The 21,870-nt window shown below is 38.4% G+C and overlaps 1 protein-coding gene across 1 annotated transcript in view; it reads right to left on the bottom strand.

Moving 5' to 3' along the window:
• LOC132407212 (hepatocyte nuclear factor 4-beta-like) overlaps positions 1 to 21,520 on the bottom strand; it is a 56,136-nt gene extending 34,616 nt beyond the window's left edge. Inside the window, exons 1-2 of the mRNA XM_059993493.1 lie at positions 21,406 to 21,520; positions 1,673 to 1,847 (exon numbers count right to left, since the gene is read on the bottom strand). Coding sequence (XP_059849476.1) covers positions 1,673 to 1,847; positions 21,406 to 21,520 — 290 coding nt within the window. The remainder of the gene's footprint in view (positions 1 to 1,672; positions 1,848 to 21,405) is intronic.
• Between the last annotated feature and the right edge of the window lie 350 nt (positions 21,521 to 21,870).

The raw sequence follows: 21,870 nt of genomic DNA, 5'->3' as shown, positions 1-21,870 counted from the left end.
ATATTATCAAACACATTTATTATTTTATAACCTGAATCCACTGCTGTACAGGAACAAACAAGACTGATGACTTTATTGTGGCGCCTCTAACTGATAACTCCAGCAATGGTGACTTCATCCGTCTGAATCACAACTATTTTATTATCATATGTGCAGATTATGAAACTATTTTAATACAGTTAGGCCCTATTGTATAAAAACTGCATGTTAAGAAGTAAACAAGGTTAGAATTTAGGGAATTTTCTTGTCTGGTTGATGGGTGATGTGGTTCACCATATGTAATGCCCACTCCTGTGATAGGAAACTAACAGAAGGCAGATCCTTGAGAAAGAAGAACCAAGTCAACACTGTATTAATATGAACTGTGTGCTGCCAGTTTCCTGGCATAGAAAGGCCTGGTGAGGAGCTGAACCAGAGTGACCAGTTTGACTTGATTGTGCTGAGTTTGACTTGTGAATAGTTTGAACTGAGATAACTGATTAACAGTAGAACTAATGTACATCTTCCACCAGACCATCAGACTGATGAACTCACACTGATTTGAGTGTACTCTATGTTACATTGACTGTTCTATTTATTGCACATTGCACATTTAGGTGGAGATGTAATGTAAAGATTTTTTACTCCTCATGTATGTGAAGGATGTAAGAAATAAAATTAATTCAATTCAATTCAATAATCCACTGGCTGAAATCTCACTGGGCCAAGGAGAGGAAATATATGTCAGATTTGAAAAAAAAATTCCTCTCGTGTTTCCAGCCACGTTCAGGTTTCGATTTTAATTGACTTTTCAATGACAAACTCTGCCACCTTCATCGATACTTGTACCCAGCTGGAAACCCAAGAAGAGTTTATTCATCACATAAGCTGGAAAGCACTAGATCCTTTTTTTTACATCTTAGATATCTGATCATTACCCAGTGACTTATCAAGCCACAGAAATTACAAAACAAAACTATATCCAATTAAAAAAGGCTTTGCAGTTTGGTCAACTTCTACATGACATTTTCTATGATTTTGGTTTTAAATAACTGTAGATACTACATCTTCCAGCCCTGTATCAGGATTCCATCCCTATCCAACCCACACCCCACTTACAAGTAATCCAACTCAAAGAACAGGAAAAAAAACATCAAGGGATTAAAATGTATAATTCAAAATAACAGAGTAACTGAAAATCAGAAAAATAAAGTGCAGCTGCTGGAAATCTGAAATAAATGTAAATGCTGGGAATACTCAGCAGGTCAATCAGCTTCTGTGGCAAGAGGGAAAAAAAAGTGGATATGGAAAGGATGTTTCCAAAAGTGGGACAGCCTCAGACCATAGGGCAAAGCCTCAGAATAGAAGGACACCGCTTCAGAACAGAGATGAGAAGGAATTTTTTTAGCCAGAGTGTGGTAAATCCGTAGAATTCATTGCCACAGACAGCTGCAAAGGCTAACTCATTGGATATATTTAATACAAAATTGATATGTTCTTGATTAGTAAGGGGAAGGAGGTAGGAGAATGTAGTTGAGTGGGAAAATAAATTAGCCATGATCGAATGGTGGAGCAGACTCAATGGCCCGAATGGCCAAATTCTGCTCCTATGTTTTTTGGTTTTACGGTAAAGATAAGGGATTGTTGCTTTCAGACATGCCTGTAGTTGTTCAGAGCTCAACATGAGGCCTACCTGCATGAATAGACATGATTTTTCCGAACACTTCTCCTGAAGAAACCTTTGCATCCGTCACAACTGGCGGCACCGTAGTGTTTTCCCGTTGCACGATCACCACAGATTGAGCATAGGGCTGTAACGCCATGGTCCATCAACACATTGATGGTACTGACATCTGTCGGAATGGTCTCTAAGAGGGAAAAGTCACAGTTACAATACAGACAGCAAACTTTCAACATCAGAAGAGTTCATCTGAATAGCACTAGGACCTTCCCCATACTAAAGTCTATATTCCCCAATATTTGTCAAATAGCTAGTATCTAAATGTGGGCCGGTGTTAGAGTGGTCAGGCTTTGGCTCAACAGGCTTCAGCAATACTTCATAGCTACTGCAGTGAGAAGTTGTCCAGGCTTAGAAGTAAAAGCCATTCGGTTTTACTACATGTTCAACATCACAAGGGCAGCAATGTTTCAAGAAGACAGCTGATTAAGGGTCAATGACCTGAAACCTTAGTTATTTATCTTCCCACAGCCCAATCTGCTGACTATTTTCGATATTTACTGTTTTTTTTTGGTTTAGCTTATCATTCCTGTTTGGGGTTGGAAATTAATGCTGGTCTTACCAATGATTCCTATATCCCAGAACAGAACAAAAACTGGACTACCATCAGTCCTGAGGAAGGGTCTCGGCCCAAAGCATTGCTTATTCCTCTCCATAGATACTATATGACCCGCTGAGTTCCTCCAACATTTTGTATGCATTACTCTGTGAAGAAATTTGAGAACCATCTCTTTAGGCTTAGCTGACTACAAAACCTGCAAACTGGTCTGAATATTTCTGAATGGCTCAGATAAGGAAACACTGAAAAATATTCAATTAAAACCATTAAAACTCAAAGAAATAAAATTATGGTATTAAAATTACTCAAAAAATGAAATTAAAGCTTATCAGAGCTCTATCAAATATTTTTAAAGCTTTAGGTAAGCTTAACTAATTTAAAGGAATATATTTGTCTTAATAATGGCCTTTGTTACATAAAGCTATTCCTCTCTATTGAAAAGAATCAGATCACCATTACTGCACCATGTCTAAAGGAACACAGGTTCAATGAGCTGACTTCTGGGCATAAGCAATGAGGGAATGCTGCAAATTTGTACTTCTTCACTGCACCCATGAGGAATTAATCGTTGGAATGACATCGACAAAGCCATGATGAAGACAGCCTTTCTTGACACATCATAATCCCACAGTTTATGTTACTCAGGAGAGTAACGACTAACGTCCAATGTAGATATGTGCACATGTTCCAGCAAATTGTAACATAGTTCAGTGCAGGCCCTTTGGCCCATGATGTTGTGCTGACTTAATCACCTGCTCCAAGATCAATCTAACATCTAACCCTTCCCTCCATTATTCTTTCGTTCATAAATTCTGGCCAAATTTTTATTTCTCAAATGGGAAAAGCTGTTTCCCAGTAATTGCCAAACAAGGAGCTTTGCCCACTGTTTGCGGGACATTTGAGGTTTGAAGTGTCACCCTTGATTGCTTTCACTTTAAGCAAATATATTAAATGTCTTCATGTTTAGCAGTGAATTTACATGGTTCCAAATAAAAGTCAAGAATGAAATGATAACCTGATACATATTGCTTCCTGTCAAATGAGAGATTGATATTGGGCAGGATCCTGGGTATATTTCCTGCTTTAGCATGGCTTGTGATGGTTGAGAGTAAACACGAGGAAATCTGCAGATGCTGGAAATTCAAACAACAACACACACAAAATGCTGGTGGAACACAGCAGGCCAGGCAGCATCTATAGGGAGAAGCACTGTCGACGTTTTGGGCCAAGACCCTTCGTCAGGACTAGTCTCGGCCCGAAACGTCGACAGCGCTTCTCCCTATAGATGCTGCCTGGCCTGCTGTGTTCCACCAGCATTTTGTGTGTGTTGATGGTTGAGAGTGTTTCAATTTAATACCTCATCTGAAATATAGCATCTTCACTGGAGCAGCACATTAGACAAATGCATGTAGCTGAGATCTATACTATTAATTGTTTCCCATTAATGACTTTAACAATTCAGATAATCACATTATCCTTCATATTTTTACACATGCACATCTTCCTTGTTCATATCTCACTTATTTTCTGACAGTAACATTTTGTTTCTTTTGGGGGGGACCCAATTGGGAGACTACTTTGTCGAGCATCTCCACTCCATCTGCCAAAACTGGAACATCCCAGTGGCCAAAGAGTTTAATTTCCCTATTCCCATTCCAACATGGCCCCCTCTTGATGATGAGGTCCTTCCGGGTGAAGGATCAACACTAAGATCCATCGAAGCAGCCTCCAACCTGATGGCACGAATATTGATTTCTTCTTCCGGTAAAAAAAATTCCATCCCCCTCCCCTCTTATTCTATTCCCAACTCTGGACCTTCCTTACCTCTTTTCACCGGCCACTCACCTCACCCTGTGTCCCTCTTCCTTCCCTTTCTCCTATTGTCCACTATCTCTCCAATCAAGATTTCTTCATCTGAAACCCTATACATGTACCACCCACCTGGCGACAACCAATCACTTTCTAGCTATCCTCCTTCCTCTCCCTCCCCCCTCCCCCATCTTTTTTATTCTGGCATCTTCCTCCCTCCTTTCCAGTCCTGACAAAGATTCCCAGCCTGAAACATCAACTGTTTATTTATTTCCATAGATGCTGCCTGACCTGCTGAGTTCTTCCAGCAGTTTGTATGTATTGTTGCTTCCATTTTCTGATCCAGTTCCACTCATTTTTATTGTTGTATTAAGTACATATCTAATACCAGCAGCGGTTTTACAAGATACACTTTGCAGAAAAATGACTGAGAAACATGATAAATTTCCATAAGCTGAGAAGTGGAAAAATTTCAAACATTCTTTTCAGCCTGCATGGATGTAATGTATCAAATAGACATCTTTTGTTGCAGTATTTTCCAATCTATGGTACCTATGTAGGTATTATATAAGGTAAATGATAAACCAGATTATATAGTCAAGAGATGTTTCTGTTCATAATCACACATGGGACTGAACTGAGCACTGTAGTGTTTAATCATAGCTTCCACAACTTATATGTTAGTGTTTGAGGTAATTAAGTTCATACTGTTAGCTTTGTTGAGTGGATATAATTAATGTCAAGTCTTATGGCCATTTGTGCCTTTTTAATGGGTTGTGGCAGCTTTCCAGAACTGGAAATATAAACTAATTGAGAAGCCAATTATTTGAATGATTATTTGACGTGAGAGTCAACTTATACCATACATACTAAATGTAGATCATGTATTTCTCATAATCAAGATTTTTTTTCAACTGAAATCCAATTACATACCTTAATTAGCTCCAAAAAACATTAAGACTAAAAATCAACATGGAAATGTTCTTAGTTCAGTGGTTGGTAACTTGATGGAAAAGATCCTGAGAGGCAGGATCATTTGGAGAGGCATACTAAGATTAGTAATAGTCAGCATGGCTTTGTCAAAGGCAGGCCATGCCTTAAGAGCCTGATTGAATTTTTTGAGGATGTGACTAAATACATCGATGAAAGTAGAACCGTAGATGTAGTGTATATAGATTTCAGCAAGGCATTTGATAAGGTACCCCATGCGAGGCTTATGGAGAAAGTAAGGAGGCATGGGATCCTAGGGGACCTTGCTTTGTGGATCCAGAATTGGCTTGCTCACAAAAGATAAAGAATGGTTGTAGACAGGTCATATTCAGCACCTTAAATTGTATGAGGGAATGACAAGCACATAGCGATGAAGTTTAAAAATTTCATTCCAAGTTTCCTCTGATATTGATGTCTATAAATCTTGTTCCCAGAGATTCTTAATTTTGTCTAAGGAATATTCCTCATCTCCAGTAACATACCATAAATATTAGTAATACAACCATTATGAAAAGGTGTCAAACTAAAAATTACATCTAGTAAGTTCTTATCTGAGCTTATAGAAAATGGGCATAATTGAGATCTTAAAAAGTCTCTGATTTGTAAACATCTAAAAAGGTGAGTTTTGGGTAAGATATATTTAGCTGATAATTGCTCAAATGTAAAAAGGTTTCTCATTTTTATTCGGATATATCTCCCTACTGTGACAGATGTAATAATGGAGAAGCTTCATTAATTCATATGTTTTGGACTTGTCCGAATCTTGAAAAATATTTCCTTACCTTTTAAAGTCAAGTTTAAGCCTAACCCTCTGTCGACCCTATTCGGTATTGTTGCAGGACAAGATATTAAGCTGAAGGAATCTGATTTGCATATTTTGGCCTTTAGCTCTCTAGGAGGGCGGTTTTGTTTAAATGGAAGGATGTTTTTCCTTCTATTCATGCTCAATGGTTATGCGACGTTATGTCATGTTTAGATTTAGAGAAGATTTGTTGTTCAATTTCAGAATCTCGTCAAGACTTTCAAACATTGTGGGGACCTTTTCTGAATTATTTTCAAAACCTTCAATTCGTTGTTTAAACTCAGATGTTGGCTATTTTTAATTTTTATTATATGAGAAGGTATTTTACCATCTTTTTTCCTTAATGAACAACTTCAGTCTTGATAGGGGTTAGATTCTTTTTTTTTGTAATAAATTAGTATAGTTCAATATAACTATTGATTAATTTACATGAATACAGGGTAATGAGATTATTATGAACAGGTATGATGTAAATGGTAGTTTTATAAAAATCTTTTTTGACCATTTATATACACTTCCTTGTACTCTGTATTCTTCTATGTAGAAACTAATAAAAATATTGAAAAAAGAAATAGGTACAGAGGAGATGTCAAGGGTAAGTTTTTTACACAGAGAGTGGTGAGTGTGTGGAATGGGCTGCCAGCAGCGGTGGTAGAGGCAGAAACGACAGGGTCTTTTAAGAGACTACTGGATGGATATAGGAAGCTCAGAGAAATAGAGAGCTATGGATAACCCTAGGTAATCCCTAAAGTAAGCACACGTTCGGCCCAGCATTGTGGGCCTAAGGGCCTGTATTGTGCTGTAGGTTTTCTATGTTTCTAAATCTAGAGAAATTACAGTTAGTAGAAAGACACAGCTTGTTAAGCATGGGGAATATTTAACGGGAAGCTTTGATGCAGAATGTATCTTCAGTGAGCTGCATTGTGTCTACATGGCTGAGCAAGTAGCTATTGGCCAGGAGGTGTTGAAAGTATGGTTAATGGTACATAACATATCCTTTTCTACAAATGTTTGTACTTTGTGAAGACAGCAACCAATAGCTTGCTTGATTAGGTACTTGGTTCCCCCAGCCATTCTGCTGATTAAATATGGCATTACTTTTCATATTTCTAGGTCATATACATTTTGATTTGTTTTTATTTTTGACCTGTTAATTTGTAAATGATTTTGACATGTTTTCAACATTTCCTGTCAATAAAAATACAAATATATTCACTCATAATACAAGTTATCACATTCATTTATTGAACAATAAATTCATTTTATTGAACTTAACAATTACTTTAATGGATAATATGTACTAAAATGCAAACTGTGTTTAAAAAAAGCTTAAAATTAATCTGGAAATGGTTGTCTCAAGGCAGAATAACATACAGAAAATGCTGGAGGTACTTGCCAGGTCAGGCAGAATCTATGGTGAGGAATGTTGATGAAGGATCTCGGTTTGACATGTCGGCTCTTTATTCCTCATCATAGATGCTGTTTAACCTAATGAATTCATCCATCATTTTGTGTGTGTTACTCTGGATTCCAGTATCTGCGTAATCTCTTTGTATCTATTGGCATAACATTTTCTGAAGCTGACAAAGACTAGGAGCATTCATAGACCTGGCATTATGTCCAAATAGTAAAAAAGCACCAAGAAGTAAAGTTAATAACTCAGTAATTCAGTAAAGCTAAAACTCAGTAGTTAAACAGTCACAGACAAGAAGAGAGGCCGTGATCAAGCAACACAAAATGGATTCATGCTTATCTTCATGCTCATCCCTGGGGGCTGTAACTTAATGAGCCTTGTTCAAAATATAAAGCTGGTTTCAAGCATAAAAATGTAAATTCTGGTAAATTTCCCACTTAAATCAAATTAGTGCTTTATTAGAAACACACAGCCTAAATAGTTACAGATGATGATTCAATGTCAGTCTTATTTCATACTTAAGAACAAATGTCAAGATGTTCCCAATGGGAATGTTATTCAATATCTTGTTGTGGAAAATTTTCCAAAAACTGTAGAACAGTTTCCAAAGTAGCAGACATTGTCTACAACCATCTCAAAGAAGGTAGAAAGTCAACTGAATCTAAAACCTAGTCAAAAACACATGTTTGAGTCCATATGTTCCATCATTATTAATTGTATTGTGTGGAGGAACCTGCAGATCAAGATGATTTCCATTGTCACTGTGTTTTTTTTGTTTTAGTTTGTCAAATTTAAATCAAACTTAGAAGTATAGAAATTGCTGCTAATGTAAAATTTGGTTATGGCTCATTAACTATTCATGAGTTCAGTTTTTTCAGTTGTTATTCTCTGCTTTGTGGCCTGCAGTCAACAGACGACACAGTGCTAAGTTGAACTGAACTGAACTGGGCAATCTGAGACTGTTCAACAACTGTCTGGTTTGATGTTTTATATTCTGTGTTTTTCACTCGTTTTTTGCCATTTGTGCGATTTGCCCTTTTTTTTGCATATTGCGTGTTTGATGTTTTCTTTGAACGGGTTCCATGGTGTTTTATTTGTTTCATAGCTATCTGCGGGATGCCGAATCTCAGTGTTGTATACTACATGCAGACTTGGACATTAAATGTACTTTGATTCTTTGAATCTTTGTCTCTTTGAGATTGAAAATACATCAAACCAAGTTAACTGCCCAATATCCTTGGAAATCATCCTTACCTATCATTGTCTTCCTGTGCTTATGATCCAATTCAATACAAAAGAGCCATGGCGCTATTTTGAAAAAACAATTTTTCTCAATCAAAAACAGATTCATTTAAAGATAAACTTAAGTTTAAATATATATCTTACACATCCTGAATATAACCTAAAGCCAGTTCATGGTCAATTAAAACTTTTCTGCAGTATGCCAAGTGTTATTTTTTCTCTCTGTAAGGAGAAATACAGCTGTACTTCATGATGTGCTGATGTTTGTTAGTGATGTTACTGAAGAACAATTGTTGGTCAGGTTACCCGAAGTTCATTCTCCTTTGTCTGAAGTTGGGCAAGCATCATTCATTCCACCTGGAAAGGCAGATTTCTCATTCATTAGACAATAAACTAGAGATCCTGAAGCACCTCTCATGTTGCCTCAGAGTGGCATGGCACTGAAGGAGACTGCAGCTTGGACTGAGTTTCCCGGCAGTGAGTTTATTTTATATATCTTATTTAGAGATACACCTTGGTAACAACCCCTTCCATCCTCATGAGCCTACACCACCCAATGACACCCATGTGACCAATTAATCTGCTAATCTTAATGTCTTTTGAATATGGAAGAAAAGGGGAGCACATGAAGGAAGCCTATACAGTCATGGGGAGAATGTACAAACACCCTACAGGCGACAGCAGAATTGAACCCAGGTCTCTGGTGCTGTAATTGCATTACACTAATTGATACACTACCATGCTGTTGCAATTCTGTCAGACCTGAGCCCAACACCTCTCTTCTCAAAAAACAGACTTTGCACTCACAGTGCAAACAAAAGTCTTATCTCCACTTGTTTGAAGAAGGCAGAGATAACAGTGGAAATCAGATCAGGTGGACAGGCAAAAGTGGGTGTGGGAAAACCAGCCTCCCCTCTGTGAATTCTGTCTGCACTTCTCGTTACCTCAGTAAAGCAGCCAGAATAAGCAAACACCCCATCCACTCTGGATGTTCTCTCTTCTCCCCTCTCCCATCGGGTAGAAGGTACAAAAGCCTGAAAACATGTTCCACCAGGTTTCTACACCACTGATATGGGACTATTAAAGAGTTCCCTAGTATGATAAGTTGAACTCTTAACTTCACAACCTGCCTCATTATGATCTTGCACCTTTTTGTTAGTCTGCACTGCACCATCTCTATGGCTGTTCCACTTTATTCTGCATTGTTATGGTTTAATCTTGTCCTACCTCAACATACTTTGTAAATATCTAGTCTGTATGATCAGTAGGCAGCACAAGGTTTTCACAGTATCTTGGCACAAGTGACTATAAATATCCAATTCCAGGGTCAAAAGTGGGGAGATGATCAGATGAGGCAGCAACCGAGTTCTGGTGGGATTGGATACGGGATTAAGTGTTGGCCGGTCGGCGGGTAGGATATTGGACTGGTGTTCAGGAAGGCAAAGGAATCAGTCAGACACAGGATATGGACCCCTGTAAACATGGAGAATAGGGGGAGGTGAGAGTAGGAAGGTAATGAAGATATCTCAACTTCCATATTAATAAACCAGTTAAGGACACATCCCATTAAGTAACACCCAGAGATTAGGGTTTGGTTCAGTGTTTGTTATTTGACTCTCAGAACCTGGCACCACTGGAAAACCTTAACAACACCTATTACTATTTCCTCTTTGAGACAGTGATGGTGAGCCACCTACAACTGTTAGGCGATGGGATAGGTGTGCAACTTCATATGGGCCAAACTAGATCAGGATGACAGGTTTCCTCCACTGGAGGGCATCAAGGAAATGGAAAGGTTTTACAATTTTTGCATTCTTCATCAGGGATTTCAGATAATTAACTGAAGTCAAATTCTGCAGCTGTCTTGGTGGGATTTGAACCCAGATCTCTGAATTGTTAGTCCAGACCTCTGGGCTATTCTTCAGGTAAGCTCACTGCCACACCTGAATTATAGGCTATGTTATTCGTGAGCCTTATGTATACACAGGCACTTTCAACAAAAGGTGTCAAAATATAAGTTGCATGTTGTTTGATGCGGAAACCTCCTTACACAAGTGAGTAGTTGGTTTAGAGGACCCATGCCCACTGTATGGATGTGCTCATTGCACAGGCAAAATACCTGATTGGATTTTAGATGAAACTCATTCATATTACACACCAAAACACCTCATTATGTCAGAGAATTTCTATCCCAGATGGTTCAGCATGCCCTTGTTGCTTTGCTGGAGTATCAATCTTCTAAACCAAGTGAAAAATGAGACCCTAGTTTGATTCAACTTTCTGATTCAAAAGCAAAGGTGTTAATTTTTTCTAAGACTATTTCCTTGAAATCATTTTTTAACATATCATTCAATGGTCACTTACTTTAAACCTAACCTGTAACACTTCCTAACTCTTTTCCATCCACACTGTCATGGGGAGGCACAGCAGAGAAACATGGCCTACTGCGCTTGTTCTGAACATCAAGCTCACATATTGATGCACCATCAATAATAACTCTAGGAGACTGGAAGTGAACGATAGGCTTCTATTAACAGTGAAAAGGGAGCACGACCGTGTCGAAGACTGAGGGAGGAGCAGTGCCCCAATCGCCTTTATACCGGGGTCTGTGGTAGGAGCCACAGGAGCAGTCAGCAGAGGGGTGTGTCCAGGCAGGTATACATAGTTTACCACACATATTTATACTAATACTACTAATCCTCCTATTCCCATCAATTCCCTCCCCCTCCCCACTAGTGGCAATCTACAGTGGTTAATTAACCCAACTAGCCCCCATGTTCTAGGAATGTGGGAGGAAGCCAGAGCATCTGGATGACCCCTACGCAGTCACAGGGTAAGTGTGTATACGGACATCTGCAGAGATCAAAACTGGACCTAGATAAATGGAGCCATGAGGCATTAGCTCTAAGAGCTGTGCCACTCTTCAGTTTTTGCGGAAGAACCCCAAAAAGAGCCTTTATTTTAACAAATGACGGAAACTGTTTTCATCCAGTTAAAAAGAAGCACATGCAATTCAATTTGGATCTTCAAGAGCTTAGATAACATTCACAGATTGGATTTGTGTGAGCAGTTCTCCTTAAACCTGATAAGCATTTAACTAGTCAGCCAGCACGTGTCATACTTGGATCAGCAGTTCACTACACTGCAAACAAAATTAATCATTTTTCTACCACAATGCACAAAAGCCAATCAATGCTCACTTTAGTCTGAGAGTAAAAAAAGACAATATACTTCATGAAACAAAAACATTCAAACCACATCATATGATTAGATTATGAAACAACAAAATTTCAGACTGCTAGCAGATTTCATGTAGATGAATACTGAAGACTTAAATAATGGGGAGCACTTAATGATTGCCTTAGCTATTGTTTTGTTTAAGTGAATAGTTTTATGCAATTGGAATGATCAGAAAGTGATTTGGTGAAGTAGTATTCAAAAAGGTGTGTATCTATCTGGAGCCAAGTAGTTCAAAGGTGGCAGGCCAAGTGTTGAAACTGAGTGAACATGCCAGCCTAATTCATCATAGTATTCTCTACCTGAAGTGGATTTTCATGGTTGAAAAAAATATTTAAACCTTCTTGGCAAAATGTCAGAGGGTAGGAGACCAAAGTCGTGATATATTGCAAGTTGGTGTAAATATTTCATAGTACTAAGCAGGTTTTGCGTTTTTTTTTTGAATTTTTTAAAAAGCTGAACCAGTGAGGAGTGCTCACATTGTTGTGTTTGTACTGGAGTTTGACATAATTTTGGTGAAATCCTGTCTGAAATTTAAGTGGTTAAGAGTTGATATCATTGAAAGATGTCTGATCTAGAGCCTGACGTGGTAGAGGCTACCATTCGGAACTGGAAGATGGGAGCTATGGGCATTGTCAAGTCAAATCAAGGAAACTTGCTTTTTATTGTCATTTCAACCATAAACTGCTGGTATAGTACGCAGTAAAAATGAAACAACATTCCTCCAGGACCCTGGTGCTACATGAAACACAAAACTACACTAGACTATGTAAAACAACACAAAAACTACACTAGACTACAGACCTACACAGGACTTCATAAAGCGCACAGAACAGTACAGAGCAGTAAATTAATTAATTAATTTATTTATTTATTGATAATTAATAAACAAGACAACAGTCACAGTAGAGGACAAATTTCAATATAATAATAAATGTTGTAGATGTCAGTCTAGACTCTGAGTATTAAGGAGTCTGATAGCTTGGGGGAAGAAACTGTTGCACAGTCTGGTCGTGAGAGCCTGAATGCTTCGGTACCTTTTGTCAGATGGCAGGAGGGAGAAGAGTCTGTGTGTGGGGGGGGGGGGGTGCATGGGGTCCTTCATAATACTGTTAGCTTTGCAGGTGTAGCATGTGGTGTAAATGTCTGTAATGGCAGGAAGAGAGACCCCGATGATCTCCTCAGCTGACCTCACTATCCACTGCAGAGTCTTGCGATCTGAGACAGTGCAACTCCCGAACCAGGCAGTGATGCAGCTGCTCAGGATGCTCTCAATACATCCTCTGTAGAATATGGTGAGGATGGAGGGTGGGAGATGGACTTTTCTCAGCCTTCGAGGAAAGTAGAGACGCTGCTGGGCTTTCTTGGCTATGGAGTTGGTGTTGAGGGACCAGGTAAGATTCTCTTCCAGGTGAACACCAAGAAATTTGGTGCTCTTAATGATTTCAATGGAGGAGCCATCAATGTTCAGCGGAGAGTGGTCCCTCCATGCTGTCCTGAAGTCAACAACCATCTCTTTTGTTTTGTTCACATTCAGAGACTATCTGAGACTGACATAGAAGAACTTCTTCCCTCAGGGTGTTGTCAATTTTATCAATTTTTAAAAATGGCTAAGGATATTTGATTCAGATTCAGACTTATTCATCACATGTACAGTACATGTTAACATGCAGTGAAATGTATAGTTTGCATTATCAACCAACACACCTAAAGATGTACTGGGGCATCCCATAAGTGATATCACTCTTTCCAGACCCAGCGTAGCATGTCCACAGTGCTGGGTAGAACATCAGACAACATAACAAAACAAAACACAACAGGCAACAAAATAACAACAAAACAAGCCCCGTTCCCCCCTCATCCCCTCCTTCCCACACACCCAAATGCATGGATCGTCCTCCAACTCCAGGACAGGCCTTCATTCTGTGTCTCCAGGCTTCGATGTACTGATTTCTGATTGACCTTTGCATCAGGCTTTGATCTTCAGTATCAACCCCGGAACTAGCCGAAATTCCGTGCTCAAAATCCAGGTATACTGGCTCACCAGCCCTCATGCCTCCCCGTGCCTCCTGCTCGCATGGACACCTGATCCCAGGAACCACCGACATGGGACAGCCCGATATCTGAGGATGCCTTTCATCACCCTTCCACGTTGCTGGATTTCACACAGAGCACAGGGTGAAAGTCAGCTCCCTGAGTACTGTATATTCAAGAGTAAATTCAATGTGGGGATTCCAGCACTGCAGGGTTCAGTCAGGAAAATGGAACTGATGCTGAACATCAGATCAGCCATGAAATCTCATTAAATAGTGACACAGCTGAATGACCTCAGCAATAAAGTTACACAGATTTAATGTTGGATCCTTTGGTCATTATTGTAGCCCTGTACTCTGCCTGTCTTGAACCATGGTTCTCAATGGAAACAACAATGGTGGTGAACAATATATAATATGGGCAAAGGACAACTGAAGTGCTTAGGAATGGCTAAGAAACTTTTAAAATATACATGTGCTTTTGTGAGATCATGCTACCACCAGCCAAGTGTCTTGGAATCAAGCTCAAGAAAATAAAAACCTAAGTAAAAAATAGTAACACACAACAAAATGCTGGAGGAACTCAGCAGGCCAGGCAGCCTCTGTGGAAAAGAGTAAAACGTCAAAGTTTTGGGCCAAGATGTCAATTGTTAACTCTTTTCCATAGAGGCTATTAGCCTGCTGAGCTCCCCCAGCATTTTTTTTGTGTGTTGCTTTTGGATTTCCAGCATCTGCAGATTTTCTTGTGTTTGTAGTAAAGACTAACTGGCTTCTTATGTCTGCTCTGTCATTCAATATGATCCTGACTGCCCTTTCACCTCAGCATGAACTCTCCGTATATATTCCATCTCCCCCGATTCTCTTGAAATTTTCAAATCTATCTTTCCTGTCATGCATATACCCAGGGATTGAACCTTACAACCTTCTAAGGTAGTGCAAAAAACTCACTGCTCTCAGGGTGAAGAATTTTTTTTTTCTTCTCTGCTTGGGTGACTGATCCTTTATTTTATAATTGCAGCCCTGGGTTCCTGACATGGCAGGTTGGGGAAATCATCAATTTTTCCTTGCCCTTTCAACCCCCATTAAAATTTTTGTAGGATTTAATGAGATCACTCCTCATTCTTCTAAGTTCAAGGAAGTACAGTTAGCTTAATATCCCCCATTTCAACCAACCTCCTATCACAGGTCTTGAACATCTGATTCATTGCTACACTCTGTTATGTATATATCTTTTGCTAGGTGGAAAGGCAATTTTCCAGTTGCATCTCTCCTCTTTTTCTCACATATTCTTGCAATAAAGACCTAACACTTCCTTTTACTGTAAGTCTTTCAGTCTCTCATTCATTAAAAAAGCACATGCCTTTTAATTTTTGCTTTAAAGTGAATATCTTCTTGTTTTTCTTTCAGTATTTTCTCTCTGCTCTCTCCCGTTAACTTACTCCCATACTTACCCCTAGAACTTCTCCGTATCTTCCTCCCAGCCTTTGAAGCCAGTTAGTTTAAATCCCCAGCAAATTTCAGTATTTTACATCCTGATAATTGATGTGGCATATGTAAAGCTGAAGACCTGGCAACAAATCTTGTTGCACATCTCAACAAACTAAAAATAACTACTTACTGCTGCTTTCTTCTTCTGTCTGTTAACCAATCCTCAATTCATATATTATGAAAAATAATATTATATGATATTTAAATGATGCTATGTTATAATGTTATATGATAATTGCTACTGTGGCCCCTTATCAGATTCCAAGTACTTTGCATCAACTAGTTCACCCTAGTAAAATCTGCTAGTTACAACCACAAAATAGTCCAACAGATTTTTTAAATATTTTTTTTCTTTCATAAGTCCACCCATTCCTATTATTTCCATTTCCTTAATTATAGATTCTAACATTTTCCCTACTACTAATGTCAGGCTAACTGCTCTGTGATTCCCTATTTTCTCTCTCTTGTTTGTTTCTCTATTATTTGGGTTATATTTGTTGTATTTGTAGGAATTGTTCCACTGTCTGTATGATTTTGAAAGATGAGAGCCATTGCATCCATAGTCACCTATTCCAAAACCCGGGGACACAATGTGTTTTTGTTTATTGATAATAGTTTGCTTGAACTCATTCACTTTTTACTTGCCCTTTTCCATTATCTCTGGGAGATTTTGTGTGCCTTCTTCGATCTTTTTAATTTCCCTATTCCTGAATAAAATGTATTTATTTATTTAGTGATACAGCCCAGAGCCAGCCCCTTGAGCTCTTTGAGCCTGGCTGCTGCAGCAACCCCCAACAAACCTGATTAACTCTAACCTAATCACAGGACAATTTACAATGACCATTTGATCCACCCAGTACATCTTCGGACCGTTCAGGAAACTGGAGCACCTGGGAAAACACATGAATTCCATGGGGAGGACATACAGACTCCTCATCAGAGGGCGCCAAGTCTGAACTCTGCGACGCCCCAAGCTGTCATAGCATTACGCTAATTTCTGCACCGCCATGGTGCCACAGTATTTCTCCTCAGTCTTTTTTCACATATAGAAACACTTACAAACAGTTTTCTTGTTTCTCACTAATGCGCTCTTTTATTCCAAACTCAAACTTATCAAACTCAAACACATGAATTTGCATGATCAAATTTAAGTACATCTAAAGTTTGGCATGCGGTTTTGTAAGGAAAGATGGCCAAGGACTTCATTTGGATGAAGTGCATGACTATGACTATAATTTCACAAGCTTGAGACAGTACTTAAGTAGTTCTTGACTAAGACAGTTTGCAAATGTACAGATAATTATGTAATATAATTCTATATTATAATTATAATATATAATAATTATATGAATAAGTAGTGGGGAAAAGAAAAATAGACAGATGCCCTTAAATGGTGTCATCATGAAGGGACTGAGATTATAAAGGAGATTTGATAAATTATTGGGAGAAATAATTTATATTCATAAAGCATTTGCATGTATTTGTCTTGCATTCATAAAGTGCTTTTTTATGGCTTCAAACTTTTGCCAAGTCCTTTATAGTCAATGAAATATTTGCATTGATCTAGTCATTAATTTAATGTAAGAAACATACTAGTCAATTTGCAAACAGCAAACTTCCACAAACTGCATTTTTTCAGAATAGTTGTGTTGCCGATGACTTCAGCATTTATTGCACATCCTTAAATGCATTTCAGAATGATCTTCTTAACCACTGCCTACTTTTTGATGAATGTGTCCCAACAAATAAGAGTTTCTATGATTTGGAAAAATTGCTGGGCAATATGCAATATTGGAGATCATGAGTACATACACTCATGATTTGTTTCTGTAACTTCTCAGCCTGAGTAACATGTTGCATTTTATCATTGTAAGGAATTTTGCGTAATATCCTATATACAGTACGTTAAATAAAAACATTTAAAAAAGCAGAGGAGATTTACAAAGATGTTGCCTGGATTGGGGAGCATGCCTTATGAGTATAGGTTGAGTGAACTCGGCCTTTTCTCCTTGGAGCGACAGAGGATGAGAGGTGACCTGATAGAGGTGTGTAAGATGATGAGAGGCATTGATCGTGTGGATAGTCAGAGGCTTTTTGCCAGGGCTGAAATGGTTGCCACAGTAATCCTGTAAGGTTTAAGGTGCTGGGGAGTAGGTACAGAGGTGTTGTCAGGGGTAAGTTTTTTACTCAGAGAGTGGTGAATGGGCTGCCAGCAACAGTAGTGGAGGCTGATACAATAGGGTCTTTTAAGAGACTTTTGGATAGGTACATGGAGCTTAGAAAAATCAATGGTTATGGGTAAGCCTAGTAATTTCTAAGGTAGGGACATGTTCGGCACAACTTTGTGGGCCGAAGGGCCTGTATTGTGCTGTAGGTTTTCTACGTTTCTATGTTTCTATATTTCAGAATTAGAATCAGGCTTCATATCACAATTTGTTGTTTTGCAGCAGGGATACATTTCAATACACAATAATAATAAACTATAAATTACAACAGAATGTATTAAATTAAACAGTAGAGCAAAAAAGAGAGCAAATGAAAAGTGAGGTAGTGTGCAGGAGTTCATTGTCCATTCAGAAATCTGATAGTGGAACGGAAGAAGGTGTTCCTGAAATGTTGAGCGTGTGTTCTCAAGCTCCTGTACCTCTCCCTTGATGATAGTAAGGAAGGGATGGGGGTCACTAGTGATGAATGCTACCTTTTTGAGGCTTTGCATTCTGAAGGTGTCGTCAATGCTGAGGAGGCTAGTGCCTATGTTGGAACTGGCTGAGTTTACAACTTCCTGCAGCTGTTTCTGATCCTGGGCAGTGGCCCCTCCATTCTGGACAATGACGTAACAAGTCAGAATGCTCTCCACTGTACATCTGTAGAAACTTGCAAGAGTCTTTAGTGAAATACCAAGTCTTCTCAAATGCCTAATGAAATATAGCTGCTGTCGGCCTGCTTTGTAAGTGCATCAATATGTTGAGCCCAGGATAGATCTTCAGAGATGTTGGCAACTTGAAACTGCTCATGCTTTTCACTTCTGATCCCTTGATGAGGACTGGTGTGTGTGTTCCCTTAACTTTACCTTCTTGAAGTCTACAATCAATTCCTTGGACTTACTGACGTTGAGTGCACAGTAGGTGTTTCAACACCATTCAGAAAGCTAATCTATCTCATTCTTGTACCCCTCCTTGACACTGTCTGAAATTCTGCCAACAATAGAACATAGAACATAGAAATCTACAGCACATTACAGGCCCTTCGGCCCACAACATGGTGCTGACCATGTAATCTACTCTATAAACTGCCCAGAATTTCCCCACTGCATAGCTCTCTATTTTTCTAAGCTCCATGTACCTAAGAGTCTCTTAAATGACTGTTGTCAACTGAAGGCCGAGTGGAGAGCCAGTGAAATTGCATCCACTTTAGAACTATTACAGCGGGTCTAAGTCTGTGTTCCGGCAGGACATCATTCTGCCCGTGACTCTAAGTCAGTCATGATCTTATTGAATGGCAGAGCAGGCTCTACGGGCATATGGCCTACTCCTGCTCCTATTTCTTAAGTTCTTATGTCACAAATCAGTCACAGCCACATACAACAGTGAGATGTTCAAGATTCGGTGACAGATGAATTACGCAATCATCGCCCCTCTGGCTGTAACTAGCATTATAGAGAGATTTTTAATATATCATAACAAACTTGAAGTTGCATAGGAAAGCAAACACAGACGAGACTCTAAATTGCCCGAGAACTACATTGCCTCTGTGGGTCATAAATCCAGCAAACAAATAGGCTGAACTTTAATTCCGTCAAAAAAAATCTAGTATATTTACTGTAAAAGCAATATTGTGCCATAAACAGATCCACCATTTCTTCCTGAATTGAATTTTCAAGTTTACTATACTTAGTTAAACCAAGCATTGTTCATGGCCCTTAACATGACAGCTCTAAGAAGCTCTAAGAAGGGGTAGTGAGAAGGGGTGGTGTTTGTGGGAAATCAGCAATGATATTATTGCAAAGTGGACCAGGTTGCCTAATCCTGCTCCTGTGTACTATTAACATGAAAAATACAAATGAAACGCAAATTTCATACGGGCCTCACTTCAGTGAGTGCAACTGGAAACTTCACCCTGCCAAGTCAACAACTCATAGTCTATTACCTTTTGCTGGTGAATAGCTCACCTACTTTCTATAGTGACATATACATTGCTAATTTAAACTAGTTCAATTGTTTTATCCTCAGAATCAAAATGGATTTTTAAAAGAATTTTAAAGGCAGATAAGGTAGATAAAGGCAGATAGTCATAAAGAATGAGACAATTTGATTGAACAAATTTTAATGTGCATTTAATACAGGGATTGTATCCTTTTATGATAGTAGTTGGGACTTCAGTTTAGCTAGTTGTTTGAGGAAAGAAATTATATTAGAGTGGGCCTGAAATTTATGGATTCCTGTGAAAATGTGCAACAAATCAACATTTAGCTCAGAATTACGTTTAATAAAATCTGCTAAAAATATAGGCCATTTAAGTCAAACAACTGAATTTCAAGCCTCATTTTAAGACACATTGTTCTCTTGGAGGAAGTTCAGAGAAGGTTCAGTTGGCAGATTTAGTGATGAAAGAAATGTCTTTTGAGGAATGTTTCAGCAGGTTGTATTTATACACATTGATGTTTAGAAGAATGAGAGACAACGCTAATAACATTTCTTTTGGACATGATTGGGTAGACAAATGGAGTTAAGTTTCCACTCCCATACTTCCCCTACCACTTTGTTTCAGAAAAAGATATAACACACAAAATTCTTCTCTCAAAAGGGCAGTGAACCTTTAGAATTCCTTACCTGAGAGAAATGTGGATTCTCATTCAGTGACTTTTGTTGAAATGAGAAATTGGTAGAGGATTTGAGGTCAATAATTATAGGGATTTGGCAGGAAAATGGCCAAAATTATGTCAATAATGATCTCACTGATTGGAAGTGCAGCCTCAGTAGTTGTGGAGTGGGAGGTGCAGAGAGAGTTTATTAAGAAATAACAGTATCTTTGATTATTGTTTAAAGACATGGCTAAGAGAATATCTTGTCATCTTCATTTGCTGATGTGGGGATTTGCTATGTGCAATTTGGTTGTATTATTTCCTACGTTATAGCCCATTAGTTACATGTTAGTTAGGTGCATCCTGCTGGAAATTTGAAAAACCTTTAAACAGGACAAATTCTGCAGATGCTGGGATTCCAAAGCAACACAAACAAAATGCAGGAGGAGCTCAGGAGGTCACGGAAATGAATAAACCGCCCAACGATTCGTGCCAAGACCAAAGAAACTTCCCGAAGAAGGGTCTCAGCCTGAAATGTTGACTGTTTATTAATTTCCATAAATACTGACTGACCTGCTGTGTGTGCTGCGAAGGAAATTTTTTCCTTATATTTTAATTCTTCAGTTTTACAGTGGAAAGGAAATAATCAGTTGAGGGATGTAGACTTATAATTATTTTCCAGTTAAAGATAATTGAAGTGTGGCCTTAGTATTTTAAATACACTTAGAATGGTTTTCAAACTCTAGTACTACAGGCTACTTAGTTAAATTTTAACTATAAAGCAAATAATCTTCTAGTGACCTATATACCATTGGCCTTTAAATCCAAGCTGCAAATTCCTATATCATTTAATACTTTATTCGAAAGACTCATATTTTAATTGTTTCTCTGGATTTATGAAAAACAGAAATGGAACAGTTTGAGTATATGTAAAATCTTTTGGGGGCACTCTACAACCTCATACTCATGTAAAACTCGGTGACTTCTGGAAAAGTTATCGTTTATCAAGGAGCAAGTTAAAAGATATCGTTCATGATGTACATGAGTTGTTAGAATAACACGCTTCAAATTTTTCCAGCTTGAATTGTAAAAAATTAGAATTCTTAGTAATCTAGTAATTAAGCAGCTATATTTTCAAATGAAGTGTGATTTTATGACAAACAAGCTTCCTTTGTTAATCCTAATATGTTGTGACTGAGAAAGAAATAATTAGGGTTAGGGTTAGGGTAAGAAATCATTCTCCTTAAAATACAATTTTGAAGTATCACCAGAATTTTCATTTTAAAGAAATTCACTTACCCAATAAAACTCACCATTATTTGATGGCAGTACTCTCAGGCTGTCATACTCAAGCATGCTATACGAAGAATCAAGGGTTTCTGTGTAATCAGGCATATCCATATCCATTATTGGCTCACAAAGCTTCATTATTATGAGCAGACAATAAAGTTGTAGACCACTGTTACAGCTCCAAATAATAATCTAAGTTCTGATGAAAGATTTACCCATCCAATCCTGCAGAATATTCCCCATTAAACCCTACAAGTTAAGGTCGATCACAGAAGATCTGGAAGCCAGGATCCTGCTTCTGCATCAGCACTCCTGATGCTGCTTCTTTCACAGCGTATGACACTGATAAGGCCTTGAATGTATCTGAATAACTAACATCTGTTCTCATGCAATTTGCTTATCTGTGCTACTGTGTACACATTATAAAAAAGGTGCAATGCCTTATTGGTTTCTGTGGAGCCTCTCAGGCAGTTTATTCCTAAATGATG

This window comes from Hypanus sabinus, chromosome 17, assembly GCF_030144855.1.
Source record: "Hypanus sabinus isolate sHypSab1 chromosome 17, sHypSab1.hap1, whole genome shotgun sequence".
In the NCBI taxonomy this organism is placed as follows: domain Eukaryota; kingdom Metazoa; phylum Chordata; class Chondrichthyes; order Myliobatiformes; family Dasyatidae; genus Hypanus; species Hypanus sabinus.
This window is presented reverse-complemented; position numbering and strand designations above follow the sequence as displayed.